The sequence below is a fragment of the Rosa chinensis genome, chromosome 4 (genome assembly GCF_002994745.2).
Source record: "Rosa chinensis cultivar Old Blush chromosome 4, RchiOBHm-V2, whole genome shotgun sequence".
NCBI lineage: Eukaryota > Viridiplantae > Streptophyta > Magnoliopsida > Rosales > Rosaceae > Rosa > Rosa chinensis.
In genome coordinates, this window is record NC_037091.1 from 20,681,508 (window position 1) to 20,701,867 (window position 20,360).

Here is a 20,360-nt window from a genome sequence, read left to right on the forward strand (position 1 = left end):
GCAACAAGGCTGAAGCGCAAAAAATAAAACCAATAAACCATTCTGCAAAGTGCAATCTGCACTAGCAGCAAGGCTGCAAATAAATCCATCTTGCAAATAACAGTCATTCAATGATTTCAATCAACATAGTTACACAGCAAGTTCAACAACACATATTGTCTTAACAACATAACAAATTAAAAACGAAAACAATGTTCGACAAGACAACAAGTGAACAACCAAACTTCCATCAGTTCCATGCTGCCATGCAGCTGCTCCTCCAGTCCTCCGTGCTGCATGATTAAATAATGGTTATGAGATTAATACACTTGCTAAACAATTTACATTTCAATACATATTGGTCTTTTCGCGTCTTTTCACTGGCCTTTATTGTTTCAATCTCTTTCATTTTACTTGTCAAAGAAATAAACAAGACGCTATGTCACAAAACAAAAGCCAATGAAATATCTGAAACCAAACGTTGAGTGTAGTCTCCAAAGCTAAGAGAAGCTAATATGCAATCACAAATTATACAACCATACCAACACACAGCTTTATGGGATCGAAACCAAACCAACCACAACTCAAACCCCGACTTGTACATATAACCCAAACTTCGATTCCAAAATCTCATACCAACCACCAAAATTCAGCTCATATCAAACAATGTCTCTTACTCAGTATATTTCTGTTGACAAAAACACAATCTCTAAACTTTCAGTCCACAAGATCCAAAGCAATGAAGCACAAATTCTTACCTGCAACTTATCTCCTTGTTCAACTATGTCAATCAGCAAAATCCAATCCACCTCCGCCTTCTTCAGATTACAAACATTCTCCGTAATCTCAATAATCTGATACTCCGAGATCTACCTCCAAAAAAAAAAAAAACAAACAAACAAACACCCACAATCAAATTCCACAAGCCATTACTCAACTCCTCAAACAAAGCCAATAGAACAAAACCCAGATGATAAAGCTACCTTCTTGGGTTCGACCTCAGCTCTCTTATTCTCAACTTGGTGGTGCAACTGAGCTGCAAGCTTCTCACAGACCCGAGGAAAGACGAGATATAAGACGGTGCAGATTCTGCATAGCTCCGGTAAGTAATCTAATTTGCCAAGCCACAGGTGCAGAGTATCCTAAAACAATAAATGAATCTCGTAAACATCAATCAACACACCTAAAGTAATTCCTCAAATCAATCCAAGAGTTCAATAATTTCATTAGCCCAAATCTTCAATCAATACTCCAAAAACCAAACACAGCATAACATAACAACAAGACATAAAATAGCTGCATAATAACTGGTAATGCTAGAAACCCAAAAAAAAAATATACAGTGAAAAACTAAGAAGAAGAAGACCTGAAATGATGATTGAAGCAGCGCCCACAGAGATTGAATCTTCAATCGGATCGAAATCGATTTCTCAATCGGATCGAAATCGAAATCGAAATCGATTTCTCAATCTTCAATCGGATCGAAATCGAAATTGAATCTTCAATCGGATCGTCTTTCTCTAGAGGTGAGGGCTAAGGGCTGAGGAAGACCGATTGTGAGGAACAGAGGGGCTGACCGGCTGACTGACTGAAGGTTGAGGAAGATCGATTTCTGGGAGAGAGTCGAGAGACCGAGAGAGTTGGAGGCGGACTGGCGGAGTCTGCGAGAGCTGAGGAAGATTGACTACGGGTTTTAGATTTTAGGTCTATTAACTAATCACATGTGATGGTGTCCGTACTAACATAATATACTTCGAAAACAAACCTATAATTGTACGACACATACATAAGCTCGGGTTTTCCGGTCCACGCAATCACCTCTAGTCAAGAACCGAACCCGGACCGCCAAGGACACTTAGGAACCGAACCGGCCCGAACACACTTATTTTCAAGAACCGGGACCGGACCGCCACACTGATTATAGGGACCGAACCGGCCCAAAAACACTTATTTTCCTTCTAAAACCCGGACCGAACCGGCCGGTCCGGATCGGTCCCTTCCGGTCTTTCGGTCTTTCGGTCATTTTTGCCCACCCCTACAATAGCTTATCAATATGTCCAATAAAAAAATGTACTCATCTTGCAAAATTAATTGATAAAGCAGAATTAATTATTTGGGATGAAGCTCCAATGTGTAATAAACATTGTTTTGAAGCACTAGATAAATCTTTACGCGATATTCTATCAGATCCAAATAACAAACCATTTGGCAGTAAACCTATATTATTGGGCGGAGATTTTCGACAGATTCTACCTGTTATTACAGGAGGAACCAAAGAACAGATAATTGAAGCTTCATTAAATAGTTCATACCTATGGTCATCATTTAAAATATTCAACCTAACAGAGAATATGAGACTATCAAAAAAAAATTTAACTGATGAAGAAAAAATAAATATTTCAACTTTTGCAAATTGGTTATTACAAATTGGAGAAGGTTGTATATGTTCAATTAATGATGAGAATGATAGAGATGCATATTGGGTTGAAATTCCAAGCGATTTACTTATTTATACTTATACAAATCCAATAGAAGCAATTTTTCTTGCAACTTATTCAGATTTTACCATCAATTACAATGACTTTAACTATTTAAAAGAACGTGCAATTGTTACACCACGAAATGCAACAGTTCGAGATATAAATGATTACGCTATAAACTTATTACCAGGTAACAAAACAACTTATTTAAGTGCAGACAATATTGTATTGAATTCTGGAAATAATGAAAATATGAAGATTTTATATCCGATAGAATTTTTGAATAAACTTGAATTTAATGGATTACCACCACATAAATTAATTTTGAAAATAGGAATGCCTATCATGTTATTAAGAAATTTAAATCAAGTTTCTAGCTTATGTAATGGTACAAGATTAATAGTAACAAAATTATTTGATCGATTAATAGAAGCAAAAATATTAACAGGAGACAACATAGGTCAAAAAGTTTTTATACCTAGAATTGTTCTTACTGCATCTGAAAACAAATGGCCGTTTATTTTTAAAAGGCGACAATTTCCGATAAGACCATGTTATGCTATGACTATTAATAAAAGTCAAAGTCAATCACTAAATCAAGTTGGCATATATTTACCGGAACCTGTTTTTACTCATGGACAATTATATGTTGCACTTTCGAGAGTTACATCAAGAAATGGATTGAAAATTTTGATAAACAACAACAACAATATACCAAATAAATATACTAAAAATATAGTTTATAAAGATGTATTGCTAAATTTATAAATAGAAAAAAAAAAACAAAATTATGATGCCAAGCTAAAATTTATTATATTTCAATTTTTTATTTACAAAAATTCAATTATTTTCTGAGTTATAAATACTTCACATTTTTTGAAATTGTAAAACATCTTACGATTTGAATTAACAAATAAAACGAATCAATACAAATACTGAAAGTGTACATATTTTACATCTCTAACATACAATATTTTTTTCATGACACTTTAACATACGTATTTAATATATGAATGTGCACAAATTCCATGTGACACAATTGATTATAAATAAAATAAACAATTGATAAAAGTCAACATGACTAAAAGAGAAGAAACCCAATACATGCTCCCAGCTATACTTGCAATTCGTTTCAATGTGTATAATTTGAGTGTAAAACAATGGAGTCTCAATTGCCTTCAGCCTATACCATTGAAAATTGATGAAAATGATATGAAACAGACAACTGAAGCAGTGAAGCTAAACCAGAATATCATCAGCAAGAGTCCAAACAAAATGAACACTGCAGATGATTCTACATCACAAACAAACAGTGTTCAAAAGGGATTAAGTTTGTGATTACATTTTTGCCCTGAATCCCTGGGTATATAAGCGATATCTCCATCACTTTCTCAATTCCAGTAGTCTCCATCGATATCAATGCCTGTTGTTAGGCAATTTCAAGCTTATCCATCACAATCAGTCTGAACAAAAGCTTGGTAAAATTTCACTTCCATATTATTCGGCTTTATCAATTCTGTTACACTATAAATCTCTTCTTTTAATTGAATTAAAGCTTGAATGGTATTTGGAAAACAGGAAACAAATTGTTTCAATGGAAATATGTACAGTTTCTTTAGAGCTAATTGCCTTTTTGGGTTTTCTTTTCAGCTCAAAACTTGAAGCAAGGTCACCAAGTTGCAGGCTCTCGCTCTCACACGAAGTATCAATAAGTTTCGTTTTATTAGCTTATTTGCCAGATTTGGGGAATAGTTTTCAGCAAGAAAAGAGGTATGTATTGATTTGGGTTTGTATCGGTTGCTTATAATCTCACTATTACTGAGAAGTCAATCCCTGGTAGAGATTACTTTTTATTTCAAAACTACTTTTTATTTGTCTAAAAATCAATTGATCTAAAATTAGCTTTCCATAATTTGCAAAACGTTGGGCACTGCAATAGAAAAGGAAGAAGGCAAATCAGTTTCATCTCCTAATTCAAAAGTGAGACTTCAATCTGATACTCTCTGTCTTCTCTAATCTAAGTACATTGCTTTCTTTCAAAAATGATCAAGTAATTGGTCCTTTGTTCAGTGCATTGAGAGGCCACAAACGTGACCACACAGAGTCTTCAATCAAGTCATCTGTTGAACTGAAATGCTTATATAGCTGTTTTTACCCCAATTCGTTAGTTCTTTCTACTTTGTTTGTACAAATAAGCATATCTTTTCTCTTACTTTTTGTTTTGTGGAATTTCTGAAGTGCAGGATTTAGAACATCAAATTAAGTTATAGGTGTTCTTCAGATTAAGTTTCAGATCACAACCCTTGCCAATGCAATTGAAGAGATGTTAGGTACGTCCATTCTGTAGCATATGTCCTAATTGATACTTTGACATTTCTCATGTACTGCTTAGAATATTGTGTACACACATCATATTTGTATATTTACTTTCTTTGTTTCCTTCTTAGAATATCAAAGATAATTTAATTTGAATATAAGCATTGATAAATGCTTTGTACTACAGTAGTTGGATTTCCATTTTATTGCGCAAACTGGACAGTATATTGAATCCAAGTACTTTAGTTGTTTGCCTCTTAGAATATCAAACAAATATGATAAATGCTTGGCTGTAATTTTTATTTCGAGGATAACCCTTGGATTGGCAGTACACTATATTGAATCCAAGTACTTTAGTTGTTTGCCTCTTAGAATATCAAACAAATATGATAAATGATTGGCTGTAATTTTTATTTCGAGGATAACCCTTGGATTGGCAGTACACTGATCATATTAAAAGCCAAATATTGGCAAGACTAACAGAAGAGCTATATCTCTTACGTGAAAATCACTAAGAAACAAATTCTCAGACAAATTCAACATGCTTTGGTCTTTCATTTTTGTTTCCTATACAAAAATGATCTTTTGTTCTGTATAAGTTCAATGCCCTTTCTCCACTATAGATTGCTCAAAAGTCATTGGTAGAAGACTCATCGAAGCAGCTAAAATAACAGCTGACCTAAGTGGGGCAATAGCCCTCACCCGATGATAGAATTTCCATCACCTGAAGCTTTAAAACATCGGACCCACCAAAAGTTGGCAAAGGTAATGACAAGGATTCATCTGAAAAATTGGAAAAGGGTGAGCTGAGCAATACAGTTTATGTTCTCCCCAATTTTGTTTATAAGCGTGTGCTTCTTTACATTACTTCTTTTAATGGGTACAGAGTGACAGTGGTAGAGAAACTGAGAACAAAACTGCAGCTCATCAAACCTATCCAGCACGAACTTTGAAGCACCCAAGTGGCCAAGTATGTGCAACATAAAAAAAGTTACGCTAGAAGAACATAGAATGGTTTCAAACAGGCTCTATAGGTCGGTGAAAAAGTAAGACATCTTATTTTGAGTAAGCCTTTTGTTATATGTCTTCTCTAGCAATTGTCATGATGTAATGATTCTGATACTTGGTGTTGTGTTATAATCTCTAGGTTCACACAGAGGAACATTCTAAGGATTTACCCCAAAGAAACTTAAAGTTGCCTCCTCAAATTACCAACCACATATTGAATGGATGCATGGAGCTCAAATGGTTGTGTCTAATGTGCAGGTTAGTTTTCCAGTTTCATGAAACTGATTAGAACCTGATAATATGTCAATGACCTTGACCGATAACAGATATAACCTAACTGCACATAAAATTTTATGACAGGGATGTGATAACTCACGATGGTTCATGCATGGGATGTTTAGAGCCAATGATGAGGCCCTGCCTTCTTTATGCACAAGGGCTCAAATGATGAGATTTTTTATCCTAAAAAGACCTTGGTAGTGACAAAGACATTGAAGGTGAGGACAATTTATTTACTTTGAGTTAAATTTTTGGCACATTAGCAATAATCTCAGAGGATTGATGTTAATATACAGGTGAAAGCATTTATGGCCAATGGATGTCACTTGGATTTTAATCAAACCCCCTTTGATTCGTTCTCCCCACAGACTTCTACACAAAAGTTAGTAAGGTCCGTTTTGTTTTTCTGATAATTCGAGAATTTGATTCCTATTTTTAGTTATTGTTGACATAGGTTATTGTTGAAATAAGTTACATTCCTACGTTTCACTTCACATCAGTATTTTGCAGAGCTCTGATCACGTCATATGCAACTGGTTGTTTATAGGTAACCTCATCTCTACATTCCAATGCCTCATTGATTAATGTTTGTGCTTACTCCATACAAAACCATTTCAATGATTTCAATTTACAGAACCAAATAATCACTCTTTCTTATTGATTGACATTATTACTTATGTTTTCCAATTACAACAGCTCAGCTGAAATTTCGGAGGACTTATCATTTGTTGCAAATGACGAATCAAACTTTGTACATAAACACCTACTGTTGTGAGGATATAATATATAATGTAACAATGTAATATAACAATGTTTCTAAATTTAGTAGTTACGATATAATATATAATTTAACAATGTAATATAACAATGTTTCTAAATTCAGTAGCATCGAATCAAACAATATTCCCGCAGCATCGCGCGGGTGCATTTTCTAGTTTCTATAGAAAGGATAGCTTATTTTTCCTCCAAAAACAATTTACTCTTTCCCCTAACACTATTCATGTGAAACTTTCCATCATATTTTACCTCTAATTATTCTCCTGATAAATAATAACAATATCCAACATTGCAACATCATGTTGTCTTGAATAATTTTTATTGTTCTTCAAAAACTAGCCCAGAATTGTAAATAATTTTTACAAAGTAAATTTAAGAAACAAAAAAAAAAGTGATTATACAACAAAGTATTCTGAAAAAATGAAGCATAATGACACTAATAGCCAGGCATGCATATTAACTGACAATAAAATACTTTGTTGTATAATCACTTTTTTTTTGTTCCTTAATTTTACTTGGTAAAAATTAATTGCAATCATTTTTGAAGAACAATAAAAATTATTCAAAAAAACATGATGTTGGAATTATTGCCGTTATTATGATAACTGGAGGTAAAACATGATGAAAATTTTCACATGAATAGTGTTAGGGTTATGACAGTCATTTTAGCGGTCAATTTGAGTAAAATGTCTTATTTGCCCCCGCATTTAACGGAGGGATAGCAGAATATAGACGGAACCTTATTGATGTGGTTTTAGAAATTCAAGTACTTATTTGATCCTTAGTTCAGGTATCATTCTGTCCAGTTCAAAAAAATTCAGGCCCCACCTGTGATAAAAACCAAAAAAAAAAACAAAAAACAAAAATGGCCCCACACCAGTTAGTAGCTCATGCGAGTTAATCAAGAGGAGTCCTCAACTTAATAGACCACCACGTCTCATCTTCTTCTACATCGATGTTTGCTGTACTTTTAGATAGACAAGGACCCCGTGGGATTGAGGATAGAGAAAGACTGATGTTGTTACGATCCCCAGGATCGAAACCATGGAATGACATCGCAAGGAAATGAATTAAAGGAAAGCTACAGAAAATAAGAAGATAAAAGATGATTTTTCATTGACTGAGTCATACAATGCAGGCTGATAGCTTATATAGCTCTATTTGCAAACATCCCTAGACACACCAATTTACCTGATGACCCGACCCGAGTCCAATCAGCTATATACATAGAAAGCCTAAGCTGGAAACACAGCCCACTTAAGTAGCTCAACACATTAGCCCATGACAATATGTAATTATAGAACAAGAGTCCTAACATTCCTCCCCCCTTAAAATAAGGCATGCCCTCAGGCCTTAAACATATAAGAAAAGGGAATTGAGCCAAAACTTCAGCAAAAACTATTCTCCTCTCTTGCCTTGCTTTAATGATCATATCTGCTTCAACCAACCATTCGTCCGTAACAAAAGGAGTCGACAACCGGTAAGTTGGTGTAGTTAAAATTATACCAAATAAATCAAGCACTTCAACAAGCTGGTCTGCGAGGTCATCCACACTAGGAAGAGGAACATCTGAAGATATCACATCAGCAGCCCACTCATGTCCAGCAATAAGCAAACACATCTTCTCCAAATTGTGTGACAACCCACCATCACTTTCAATTTCAAACACTTTGGCAAGTGAAATTTTCATTAATGTCAATGTAGTAATCTGTTTCTCTTGGAATGAAGAAGCTAGCTTTGCACAACAACTCCATAAATTAGCATAAGAGAATGGCGTAGGAAACATCTCATATTGCCTCATCTTCTCAAAGTAAGTGAAAGCTTCCTTCTCTTGAAAATTGAGAGACAGACCACACTTAGAATACATGTCAACAAGCGCACTTGCAACATATATATCTGTATCAAAGGCAGCCTTGCGTGAGCTGAGCTGAATACACACTGCAACAACAGAGTTGATCAGTGCAAATGCCACAGCAGTAGCTTCATTTTCATCATTTGTAACTTGCCAAGTATGTAGTAGCGCACATAGATGAACACCAACATGAGAAGTAGCAGAGGTTCTCAGGGCTTCTCTATTGGGACCCTGTAGTATATGGCTTGATTTCACAAATTCAATTGCCTGAGAGTGTACAACTCTAAACAACAATATAATAGGTACTGAAAAGTATTGTGGGGGAATTAATGCAAGATCTCCAAAGTCAATTGCTACAGAAGTGAATTCAAAAAACCATGTAATCATGAAATGAGGCAAGTGAAGAGAACAGCTCATAGAAGGACAATAATTTCCATTATCAATATCACTATACCCAATTTGAAGCCCTTGTTTCTTAGACCTCAAAAACATCAGCTCATTCATAGAAACAACCATCATAATTCCAAAGATAAGCTGTGCATCATCTCTCAATATGTCAGCCAAAAGTGGTTGTAATGAATGGATAGCAACCACAGGTGATAAAAGAAACAATTTCTTCACAAGGGCATGGAATGGAGGACAAGAAGTGGAAGACCACGTTGCCAAGAAAAACTCATCTTTGTGAACATGTCCCACCATGTGTTGAAAAAACTTGTGCATATTAGTCAAAAAGCCTACACAATTATCACTTGAAAGAAGTGCATCACATGTGTACCTCACAAAAGATAACTTTGAATTGATTTTCAAAAAGTCAAAAAATTCATCAACAATGAAGCTTCTTGGGTGGCAGCTAGCTTTAGTTTGGCAAAGGAAATGTAGTGCAACCACGTCAAATCCCGTAACAGCTGTGATAAGTAATGTGGACTTGAAATAATCATTACCCAAGAGAGACAGTGGAAGAGAAAAACACCTCATCATCATCAAGGGTGGCCAAAGTTGATGAACTTGAAACCCCCAATCAAGGCTAAAGGGTTGCACAGTAGTCACCATACCAACATTGAAAATTATAGGGACGAGGCTGAAACAATGCATTTCAGAAGAGAAGCTGAAAACCTCTTTGAGAATGACAGGAACTATGCCAAAATAAGAAGACCCCTGCTGAATATTGAGTTTCTGGCCAAGAGAATAAGCTTGAGACATATACTTCTTCCTCCATGCTAGATCAATCTTAGAAGTCACTGGAATTACATAAATAAAGTACCCTAAATGGTAATGGTGATCATTGTAATTTGCTCCCAAATCTGCTAATTTTTTGTTAGTCACAATGCCAGCCCATTTACTATCACTATCATGCAAGAAACCATTTTCACAAAAAATCCCAGCCAACCAAGGTTCAATTTTATCATTCAAATACTTCTTAATCGCCGGAATCACATCAAGACAACCTACCAGAAACTCAGATGTTAACTTCATAGTATCAGCTATAGCTTTTTCAACAGAAATGCAAAAGAATATGAATATGATGGTGCTGATCCAACTTCTGGAACATTGATGCAATAGACGCTTCAGTGCATAGTTAGGTGTAACGGCCATGTGAATAAGCTTCTGTCCACTTTTGGGGCATTGAAATGCAGTTGGGACATTGGCAATTATGGATTGAGAGGATGAGGAATGATCATAATATCCATTAGTATTATGGTCGTCTTTTCTGGCAGAAACATCAAAAAAGTGATGCAAAAGATAGTCCAAAATATCTCTCTCCAATTTCAATACCCTTGAGGCCTGGCCCGTGTCAAACAAATTGCAGATATAAATGCCAAAAGCACGTTGAAACCACCCAATATATCGACCTGCTCCATGCATCACTTTTCTCATAGGGAGGACCAACACCTTTTCAGACTTCATTTGCATTTTCTCAAAGCTGTCTTCAACAGAAACATTTTCTTCACCAAAATTATCATCCAAGAATCCGTTGCCAACTTCCATGGAAGTATGAACCTCACAATAGAGAAGCAAATTCCCAACAGATGATCCATTACCAAAGTTAGTGTGAGGGAAACGATGGGATTGAGCATTATTCTTCCACAATATACTTTTGGCAACATAACTACAGTGACTACCAGAAAATTTCATTCCAGTACCACCTCCAGCAGTATTTTTATCAATATTCAACACAAGTTTTTCAGTCATACCAACAACAATATTATCCTCATTACTACTTCCAGACACCACCACAACAGAAATATCATTATTCAAATCCAATATTGCTTCATGAGGTGATAGATTAAAATTTGGTTCTGAGATTCGAATACTACCTCCAGAGGTAGCCGTAGTTGACGATGATGGCTTCCCCGACGCCGTAAGAGACGTAGCAACCGTAGGAGGTGTGTTATCAACTTGGATTACCGGAGATTGCGATGACCTTAACAACCGCAGCTCCCCCCTGAATTCAGACATGAAGGTCTCCATCGAACTCTTAAAAGAAGTTTGCATCTCACACAACTTAGCATTTGTGTGATCTTTGTGAACTTTCAATTCACTGGAACCTCGTTGTGGCGATTGTGGTTTCTCAGCCCCCGTAAGCGCGGTCATATGCTCTGGTGTGAAAGAGTAACATCCAGAATCAACAATTGGGACCTCCCAATTATACAACCGATCAGGTTCAAGAGAAATTCGGTCGTACTCGGGTATGGGACAGAGTGGTTTTGGATCTGCAATTGTATGTGGTTGCCCACAAGTTGGAGGCGGAGAAGCAGAATGGGAAATAGGTTGTGTAGTCATGGTATTTGTGGGGACAAACTGAGAATAAACACTGGGAATGGATGGTTCATGTGAATGGCTTTGTGAAATTGAAAGAGGAACCCAGAGATTTGGGTTAGGATAAGGTGAGTGGTAAGTAGGGATGTATGGGTCGCGAGGAGTGGTGGTGAGAGGCTGCTGAGCAATAAAAGGAAACTGATGAGGGAACATGTGGCCATTGATGATGGTTGCAGAAGGGTTGAGTTGCAATGGTGGGTAAGGGTTAGGTGGCGATGAAAATTGGGTAAACGCACAGGTAGAGCTACCGTAAGAGTGATAAGGAGAGTTGTAATACCCGCAGGAGATCCCACCGCCGGAAGCCGCCGGACTCGCCGGGAAAAGGCCCAGGTGTGGGCTCTGATACCAGTTGTTACGATCCCCAGGATCGAAACCATGGAATGACATCGCAAGGAAATGAATTAAAGGAAAGCTACAGAAAATAAGAAGATAAAAGATGATTTTTCATTGACTGAGTCATACAATGCAGGCTGATAGCTTATATAGCTCTATTTGCAAACATCCCTAGACACACCAATTTACCTGATGACCCGACCCGAGTCCAATCAGCTATATACATAGAAAGCCTAAGCTGGAAACACAGCCCACTTAAGTAGCTCAACACATTAGCCCATGACAATATGTAATTATAGAACAAGAGTCCTAACAGATGTGTGGGTGAGTCGACCATCGATGCGAGAGAGAGAGAGAGAGAGAGAGAGAACAGTTAGAGTTCAGGGTTTTGAGAGGTACAGAGCAGACATGGAGTGGAGTTGTGGGTTTTTAGTTTTGATGAGAGAGAGACAAAAAAAGAGAGCGACGCCCAGCACCCAGGACCGACCTCCGAGAGATTTTCTTAGACCGCCTAGCTCATAATCAGGGGCGATGAGGGTGCACACAGCGCCAAGGCGGCCTGGGCAGGCGCGTTTTAGAACAACAATCATCGACTCAAACAATTTTTTTTATTTTTTGGTGGGGTGGGGGGTGGGTATCACTCCATTTAAAGGCAAAATGTCACTTTTGGGTTCCGAAAAATTCAATAATAATCATCAATTAAACTTCAGCGATTTGTTATAAAAAAAAAAAAAAAAAAAAGCAATACTTCCCGATGCCAATACTACCATTAATGTGGAAATAGTGAGGCACATTTTACAGGAAAAATACATCTAAAAAACTGCTAAGGTAGATTAGTGTCGCTACTCAATACTCAACTGTGGGGCACCATATATCAAACGATACCTATCATAGGTCGCTTTCTAGAATAGTGTATGATAGCCTCCACAAGATATGATGTCGCTGCAGCAAACAAGGGAACACAGATGGGAATCCAAAATGTGGCGAATAGTCTCCCAGAAATAGTCGAAAAAGCAAGATCTCCGTATCCCACTGTAGTCACGATCATCATAGCCAAGTGAATGATCTGCAAAATGCCCAAGTCATGTGTAGAAGAAATGCCGGAATGAGATGGAGATGGAGATGGAGATGGACATGGACATGGACATGAACATGAACGACATGGATCAACTATGGGTCGATCTCTCTCAAAAACATAGATGCCCAGCATCGTCAAACCAATGGTCACCATGATCGTGGAAAAAGCTGCAAATAGTCGAAAGAGATGCCTCCGCTGTGCAGTCTGTATATCAGATAGATATCTCCGGTCTAATCTCTGTGCTACGTGACGCACCCAGAAAGAAACGATAATGGGAGCAAACTGTGCGAGAATCGACATCAAATCAATAATCCAAGCGTAGACTAACGGAGGGGTAACATCACCAAATCCCACTGTATACACCGTAACAGATGAGGTATAATATGCAGCGACAAAAGTGTCATAGGTGCGATCTCCTAAAAATCCAAAACATACCAATCCAAACATCATATGACTAAAGGCCATAAAAATGATCCACCCAGATGAAATGAATCCTAGGTCGGTATCCCTGAAAAATGCAAATGTAATGTAAATATGATGTACTAATGTCAGGTAAAAGTATAAAATTTTAAAAAGAAACATTTTTTTTTATGATAATAGCAAGAGGGGTGTTGAAATCTAAGGTAAAGCGTAAAAAATAAATAAATAAATGGTTTCCTCAAATGTGTTTCACCCAACCACTAAAAAAGGAAATGCAAAATAGGGAAAGAGAAGAAGGCACGGATATTAGAAGATTGCTCTAAGTTGGCCAATGTCGTTACTGGAGATAATAGTGATGAAAGAGAACTTCTTGCGGATATTGGATACAGCCTGCACATTTCATATGTGCGCACCTAGAGATTGGTACGACAAATGAAGAGAGAAACACTGCAAAGGTGTTGGTGGGCCTTGTAGAATTATGGGAATCGAAACAGTAAAGACCATAATAGGAGTTACTTAACAGGGACTAGGCAACTTAGGATCATGTTTGAGAGAAAACAAGATGTAGCGTACGTGGCTGGTTTTGTTGATTCGGATTAAGCGAAACTTAGATAGGAGGAGGTCTACAAAATGTTATGCTATTACTTGTGGAGAAGGATCGTTTAGCTGGAAAGCAACTCTTCAAGCAACTTAGGCGAAATGGGGTTTGTTGTGTTTTTGGTTCCTTAAGGCAAAACCAGATGGGTAAAGGAAGATTAGCGCTTAAAGGAATTCTTCAAATATCCTAATGGATTTGGAAGAGGAAGAGTTATTCCCATTTAAGATAAGGAATAAGAAAGCAAGCTCTCTTTCCTTTTTCTAATAGTCTAAGAATCCTAATGTGACAAGATCGGAACTAGCACCTATAATCTATAAATAGGCTGCTAGGAGGTCACATAATGTGTTCTCAGATCTGAGAAGAGATCAAATAGAAAGTTCTCAGTTACATACAAACACAGGAGCAGGGAGAGACGAGGGTGATAGAGAGATCTAGCAAAGGTGTTGTGGATTAACATATTAACATAGGGAGTTCAATAAGTACTTGTAATCAAAGTTGTTATTCTCCATAGTGCTAGTAATTCTCAAGATACATCATATAAAGGACGTAGGCTAAGTTTTGTCGAACCTTTATAAAACTTTATATTCATGTGTGTCATGGTTTCTTTATTATCTTGTTGTGGTATCTCACATCGTCATCCTATACTGTTGCACGGTCGTTATAACAATACTAAAATTGAAACAGGAAGAAGACAAAACAACATGAATAGTGAAGTGACTCCACAAGAAAAGTAAGTTAGAAGATGCAAAACTTTTGCAAGGATTGTAGTCTTGAGAAGCAGAAGGCGGCATTCAAGTTAGCAAACCATGAGAACAAAGACAGGATTGCTGGATTATATTCACGTAGATGTACGGGGCCCGACACCAGTAAGGTCTATAAGAGGCTTCAAGTTTATTGTTACTTTTCTATATGATTTTTCGAGGAAGATTTAGGTCTACTTAATGAGGGAGATAAGAGGTTTTCACCAAGTTCAAGGAGTGGAAAATAGAGCAACAACAACAATCGCCAATACAACCTAATTCATATTTTCTATTTCAATCCTACAAAATCTGTGTTTTAAGCTCTAATGATGGAGAATCTACATGGCAGGCCATTAAAAGTCTGTTTTCTATACAAAAATCTAACCATTTAAGTTGAGTTAATCACTTGTAATACCTAATAAAGCCAAGAACCAGAACATAGAATCTTTTGTTCAAATTAAGCATCAAAGACCTTAACAATCTACAGCAGTAACTCTTGCACGGTAGTAATTGCTATAGTAATTCACCAAAAACTATGCAATTAAACTAAACCAGATACGAGAATCACCATCTTAATAATAATTAAAGAAGAAGACTTACGGGGTATCACGGCCAAAGAAGGCGAAAGAGCGCACCGCCTGAGTCGTCCTCTCAAATGCTTTAAGCTGATGCTCAAGAACCCTTTTCCTGTCCCCAAGTGATTCTTCTTCCCTCTTCTGACGCGCCTCTATCTTCTCAAGCTTCTTCTCCTTTTTATAAAGCTGAGCAGCATCGCTACTACCTTTCACTAGCCTCTGCTCAAGCTTGCGTATATCCCCACATAACTTCAGATTTATAGCCCCCAAATTCTCTATTTGGGCTTTGTAAGTTCCCTCACTGCGAACCTTCTGCGCTGCCCATGCATTGTTATCAATAACCAGCTTATTTTCTAAGCTCTTCACCTTTGCAGTCAACACGGATATCTGGCTGTTAAGGTTAGCCCGCTCCCCTTCCCAAGCATCAGGCTGCTTTTGTTCTGGCATCATCACGCTGGACCCTTCCAAAAAAATCCTAGCAACTTAAACAAATTAGATACACAAAGTGGGAGAGCCTTTGTGGCTGAAATGCAAAACAAGTTGGATACACAAAGGTTCATAGCAATTAAAACATCATGCAGAAAGGTTCACAGCAAACTCAACAGGTAGTCACAGCAAACTCAACAAGTTAGTGTCCAATAGTTACTTTTCTTCTTAATCCACTTGAAAAGATGTTCATTTCTTCTTGACTGAGCTCAAACCGAAACTAAATAATTAAATCCAAACATGCCAAGACCCTCATTCACTAACTAGCTATACTTGTCAAATTTGTGTGCAAACTATTCCTAGCATCAGCATTAACAAATCACAATTATGGCCAATGCTTCCATCACAAGTAAGAAATATAATTAACCAGAACATACCCAGAACATAAAAAACAATTACAAAGTTTAATTTAATTATTTGGCCTCAACTTGTTCAAAAATCCTAGAGGAGGGAAATCTGAATATGATGGTTTTGATATCAGAGAGAGGGAGAAATCGGAACAGGGAAAGCGAGTTAACCTCTGTAGCTAACTTAGCTTTCTTTGTTTTGGATGTTCAGTAACCTTTATTTTCAAAATGATAGCATTTTCATTGAAGGAATTCGATACGAAAACCAAAAGTAATTGGATGATCAGTTCCTTCTACATCTTCTACTAGAATATCTCATTCATATTCAAGTTAACAAAACAAAGAACCCCTCTGCAAAAATTAACACAGAATCAAACTCTATTCCAACAAATCCCACAATCAAAACTCAAAACTCAAATGCACTTGCTCAAATCCACAAAACTACGATCTTTAATCCCAACATGCTTAACCAAAACAAAAAAAACCACATGAATCGCAAAACCCACTTCACGAAAATACTTTTTCCTTCCTAAAAATAATTTATTTTGTACCCCATAATGTAGGGAAAATGTATGCGTATTGATATGCAGATTAGACAGAAGAACAAAAAATTAGCAAGAATAAAAGTAAAACAATACTATCTCTTAAACAAAAGCACAATGAAATCTCTTAAACTAGCAAGACCTAACCTGGAATTCACAACTGAAGCTTTGCTGGCTTGCTGCTATGGAGGAGAACTAGAAAAAAAACCGAGGACGCGAGGAGAATAAGCCCTGAGATTAATTCTGATTTCGGTCTCAGCGAGGAGGGGAAGAGTGATATTAAACGAGCCGCTAGCGAGGAGGGGATTTGTTATGATTCTATACCTTTATATGGGCCACTATTCTTGTATGGGCCTGTTTGGGCTTTATATTTTGAGAGTCCACTACTTCTAGATATTTTCTTTGCTTAAATAATCACTAAGACTTGTAACAGGGATCATTGAAGAATATTGAAGCTTTTGTTTTCTCTTATTTCCCTTAGCTTTCTCTTATTTCCATTCCTTTGCAATGTCATTTCTGGGCTTGGATCCTGGGGATCCTAACAACTAGTATCAGAGCCCGCAACTGGGCCTGTTTCCAGTGAGTCCGGCGGGGTACGGCGGTGGGATCCTCGGCTCTTCTTGCAGCACGCATGCTTCTCACCCTCCACCTCCTTCCCAATTCCCATTGCCACCACGCTATCCACCACCTCTTTCTCAATTTTCATTCCAACCAAGTTACCCACCACCACCACCTTCCCAAACAATCATCAATGGGTATGTTTTTCCTCAACAATTCCCTTTCCCCAACCCAACAGATACGTCCACCAGTCAACCCATTTACGCACAATCTCAATCTGTGGTCGAACCCATCTACCCAGATTATCGCTCATTTCAGCCTGCATCTAACATGAATCCATTGATTCCAATATTTCAGTCACCACCAGTCCCCACCTTTTTACCCCAAACCCAGTTTCAGAATCCGTTTCCATCATTCGGAGTCAGATCTTCCAACGCCCCAACCACCACCACCGCAGCTTCTACACCTTCCCTCGGCTCAACTCAATCACAGCCCATGTTTGGCTCAACCCCATCTAAGTCCGAGTTTGGCTCATCCTCATCGACGCAGCCCTCGGGTGCTAACTCATCCCCATTCGGGCCAACTGTATCTATAGCCATTTCAGGCTCAGCTAATGTTTGGTTCTTCCTCTTCTCCACCACTAATTTCCGATGTTCTGGAGCAAAATGAGGTCCTGAACTCCAGACCCGCCATCTCCGTTATGGTGGATGAGCTTGAGAAACTTCGCCAGCCTCTCTCCGTCACCCTAACCGAGGAGGTCAACCGTGCCTCACCGGTCTTGGATGAGAACTTTACAGACGTTCAGTTGCTCCAGGAGTTAACAGACGAGGACACTGTGGATGAGAATGACGAGCCTGCTCCAATCCTAGTGGATGCGGTTGTCGACAACAAAGTACCTAACAGCGCCATTTACCGCCAGTCTTCACCTCAAATTGGAGGAGCCTACTGGATGAGCTTGAGGTCAGTGGCGATTCCAGCATCAGGTATTAGAGCACCATCAGAGTATCAACCATTATCAGTTGTTAGAATTGATGAGTGCTTGTCGTCGCTTGATTTTGTTCTGATTGTTGAGAAGAATGAGAATTTTTCAAGTCGTAGGTCTGCCATGAATTCTGTAAATTGCTTGGAGACTATAGAGGATGCTAGAGAATTGTTTCTAAAAATGCCTGAGAGGAACATTGTCTCTTGGAAGACTCTGATTAGTACCTTGGTCCTAAATGGTCAGGAGGAAAAGGCATTGGATGTTTATAATGCCATGATTTTGGAGGGAATGGTGCCTACACATTTTACATTAGCAATTTTGTTCAATGTGTGTGAAAGGTGGTTTGATGTGGAAAAGGGTAGGAAATGCCATATCCTTGGAATGGAGGGGTTAAAGCAGATGGACAAAATTGCGGAGGCTTTGGAAATGTTTAAGCTGATGTGTAGGAGAGGGATTTCTATTCATTCTGCTTCGTCATTTGTTGATATTGAAAAGGACCCCTCATCTGTTGCTCTTACACTTCTGAAAGCAATTATTAAACTCAAGCTAGTTTTTTCGGAGATGTATGATCCTCTTATTAGAGTTGCAAAACTGATGGTAACACGTCAACAGCAACTGTGGGGTGCAGCAGCTCAAGCTTTAGGGTTGCTAGTTGAAATCAAAGTCATGAAGAAAGGATTCCACAAGCATTTTCAATAGTGTATTACAAGTTAATGAAAGCACCTTGCAGTCTACCATTGATGTTGTCACTCATGGTTTTCTTCATGAAATTGTCATTCCTTTCTGGAAAGAGGTATTTTATTCATTGGTTATGCTAAAAAAAATTCTGAATCAATTCCATGAATTTGGTTTTGATAGGAATCTCAAGAATATATAGGAAGCAATTTCTGCCTATCTCTGCCGCCAAATGAAGACACAACTTGTTGGTGATGCAGCCAACAAACTGATTACATAAAATATGGCATTCATTGTGTGCAGTGTGCATTTTTTGATAGGACAAACAGAGTGTGCAGATTCCTTGTCAAGAATGTTGGGTGTTTGTGAAAAAGGATGTACGAGTTTGGTGTTAATGAACATGGTTGTGGGTCTGATGATAAGGAAAATGATGTCAAACGACCTGATTTCAACGAGAAATTGGACATCTTCTAGTCAAGTCATTTAAGTGGAGGCATTGTTGTCTCTTCTGATGACAATGCTGGGAATTTGCTTCCTAATGACACATTTGGGATAATGGTAAGGAATGCCAATAGTTATTTCATGAATATGTGAACGTGCTTGCCAATATACTTTTCAGGAGTGTTAGTAAGGAGCGCGTGAGTTCAAATGTTAGTATAATGGATACAATTTTTGCTGCATTATGTGGAAAGGGCATTGACTCCATTGAGTTACATGTCAAGATGGATGGCGTTGGAATTTCATTTTTATTTTGGTTGCTTGCATTTCCTAATACAAAGTTTAAGAGAGAAGCTGCAAGTGTAATACCAAGCTTGGCATATCTTATTGATGATCAGATGGTGGGCTGGAATGCTATACATGCCTTGATGTATACAGATGGATTCATTTTTGAGTTTTTAGAGAAACCAAAAGATAGGAAACTTGCAGCCTTGACAGATACTACTACCAATTTGCAAATTGATGACCTGAGCAACCAAGAGACACCTTACCTTGCCATTGTGGATATTTATGTTCTTTACAAGAAAATGATGTTTCTTATGCTTCAAGCGAAGTTTCAAAAAGCACATGATTTTGGCATTGTGCCTCAAGTTGAATGTAAAGTGGATGTTCTGAAGATCTTGCACTTTCTTTTCGCACCTGTAGTTAATATTGCAATTCAGGAGGCATCCGATGCTATTGAAGCATATCACGTAGAGTTGAAAGTGAAATTGTTTGTTGATTCACATTTTGGGGCATTCCAAAGAGTTGATTCGTTAGTACACAAGCTGATAACAGAGCTGCACTCACGCTACTGGCTGGATCAATATGCTGATAAATGTGATTCTTTTCAAAACATCAATGAAGAAGATATTGCTTCTAATTCTTGGCACAGGGCCCTGCAAATTTCTGATTCTGCTGTTACCTTGGATGATAAAGGCAGTCTCTTTGCCAAGGTTTCAAGCCAGAAGAACAGTAACATTATACATCTAGTGTGGATTCTTGGATCGAAATTTTCCTTCTGTGACTATGTGTGGTCGA

The 20,360-nt window shown here is 37.8% G+C and overlaps 2 protein-coding genes and 1 long non-coding RNA gene across 16 annotated transcripts; 1 reads left to right on the top strand and 2 right to left on the bottom strand.

The window, feature by feature from the left end:
* Positions 1–532: 532 nt before the first annotated feature.
* On the bottom strand, positions 533–2,002 carry LOC112198964. The gene is made up of 4 exons (XM_024340041.2): positions 1,945–2,002; positions 1,346–1,443; positions 963–1,034; positions 533–848 (listed from the first exon to the last, which is right to left on the bottom strand). The coding sequence occupies exons 1-4, from the start codon at positions 2,000–2,002 to the stop codon at positions 657–659; spliced, it is 420 nt and encodes a 139-aa protein (XP_024195809.1). The 3' UTR covers positions 533–656.
* A 1,647-nt stretch (positions 2,003–3,649) lies between these two features.
* LOC112200397 lies at positions 3,650–6,996 on the top strand. Of its 13 annotated transcripts, none has more exons than XR_005810109.1 (11): positions 3,650–3,937; positions 4,110–4,229; positions 4,399–4,439; positions 4,703–4,789; positions 5,399–5,576; positions 5,662–5,821; positions 5,923–6,041; positions 6,144–6,280; positions 6,359–6,453; positions 6,573–6,609; positions 6,759–6,996. It is a non-coding gene; the product is annotated as an uncharacterized LOC112200397 (long non-coding RNA). The 13 variants fall into 13 exon arrangements; XR_005810111.1 differs by having other exon boundaries at positions 4,404–4,439; XR_005810112.1 differs by lacking the exon at positions 4,399–4,439 and having other exon boundaries at positions 3,651–3,937; positions 4,698–4,789.
* Positions 6,997–11,932: 4,936 nt separating this feature from the next.
* On the bottom strand, positions 11,933–16,917 carry LOC112196196 (two-pore potassium channel 5). 2 transcript variants are annotated; one of them, XM_024336503.2, is made up of 3 exons: positions 16,775–16,917; positions 15,278–15,727; positions 11,933–13,427 (listed from the first exon to the last, which is right to left on the bottom strand). In XM_024336503.2, exons 2-3 carry the CDS (start codon positions 15,700–15,702, stop codon positions 12,716–12,718), a joined length of 1,137 nt encoding a protein of 378 aa, XP_024192271.1. In that variant the 5' UTR covers positions 15,703–15,727; positions 16,775–16,917; the 3' UTR covers positions 11,933–12,715. The 2 variants fall into 2 exon arrangements, with proteins under 2 accessions (XP_024192271.1, XP_040374070.1); XM_040518136.1 differs by having other exon boundaries at positions 15,278–15,734.
* Positions 16,918–20,360: the final 3,443 nt, after the last annotated feature.

Bases quoted from the DNA above. Each gene is read 5' to 3' on its own strand.
- LOC112196196 (XM_024336503.2), bottom strand. From the start codon at position 15,702: ATGATGCCAGAACAAAAGCAGCCTGATGCTTGGGAAGGGGAGCGGGCT. The intron at 13,428-15,277 runs GTAAGTCTTCTT...TGCATTTTTCAG, and splicing joins TTCTTTGGCCGTGATACCCC to GGATACCGACCTAGGATTCA.
- LOC112198964 (XM_024340041.2), bottom strand. From the start codon at position 2,002: ATGACCGAAAGACCGAAAGACCGGAAGGGACCGATCCGGACCGGCCGG. The intron at 1,444-1,944 runs GTTTTAGAAGGA...TTGAAGATTGAG, and splicing joins GACCGGCCGGTTCGGTCCGG to AAATCGATTTCGATTTCGAT. The intron at 849-962 runs GTAGCTTTATCA...TTTTGGAGGTAG, and splicing joins CTGAGGTCGAACCCAAGAAG to ATCTCGGAGTATCAGATTAT.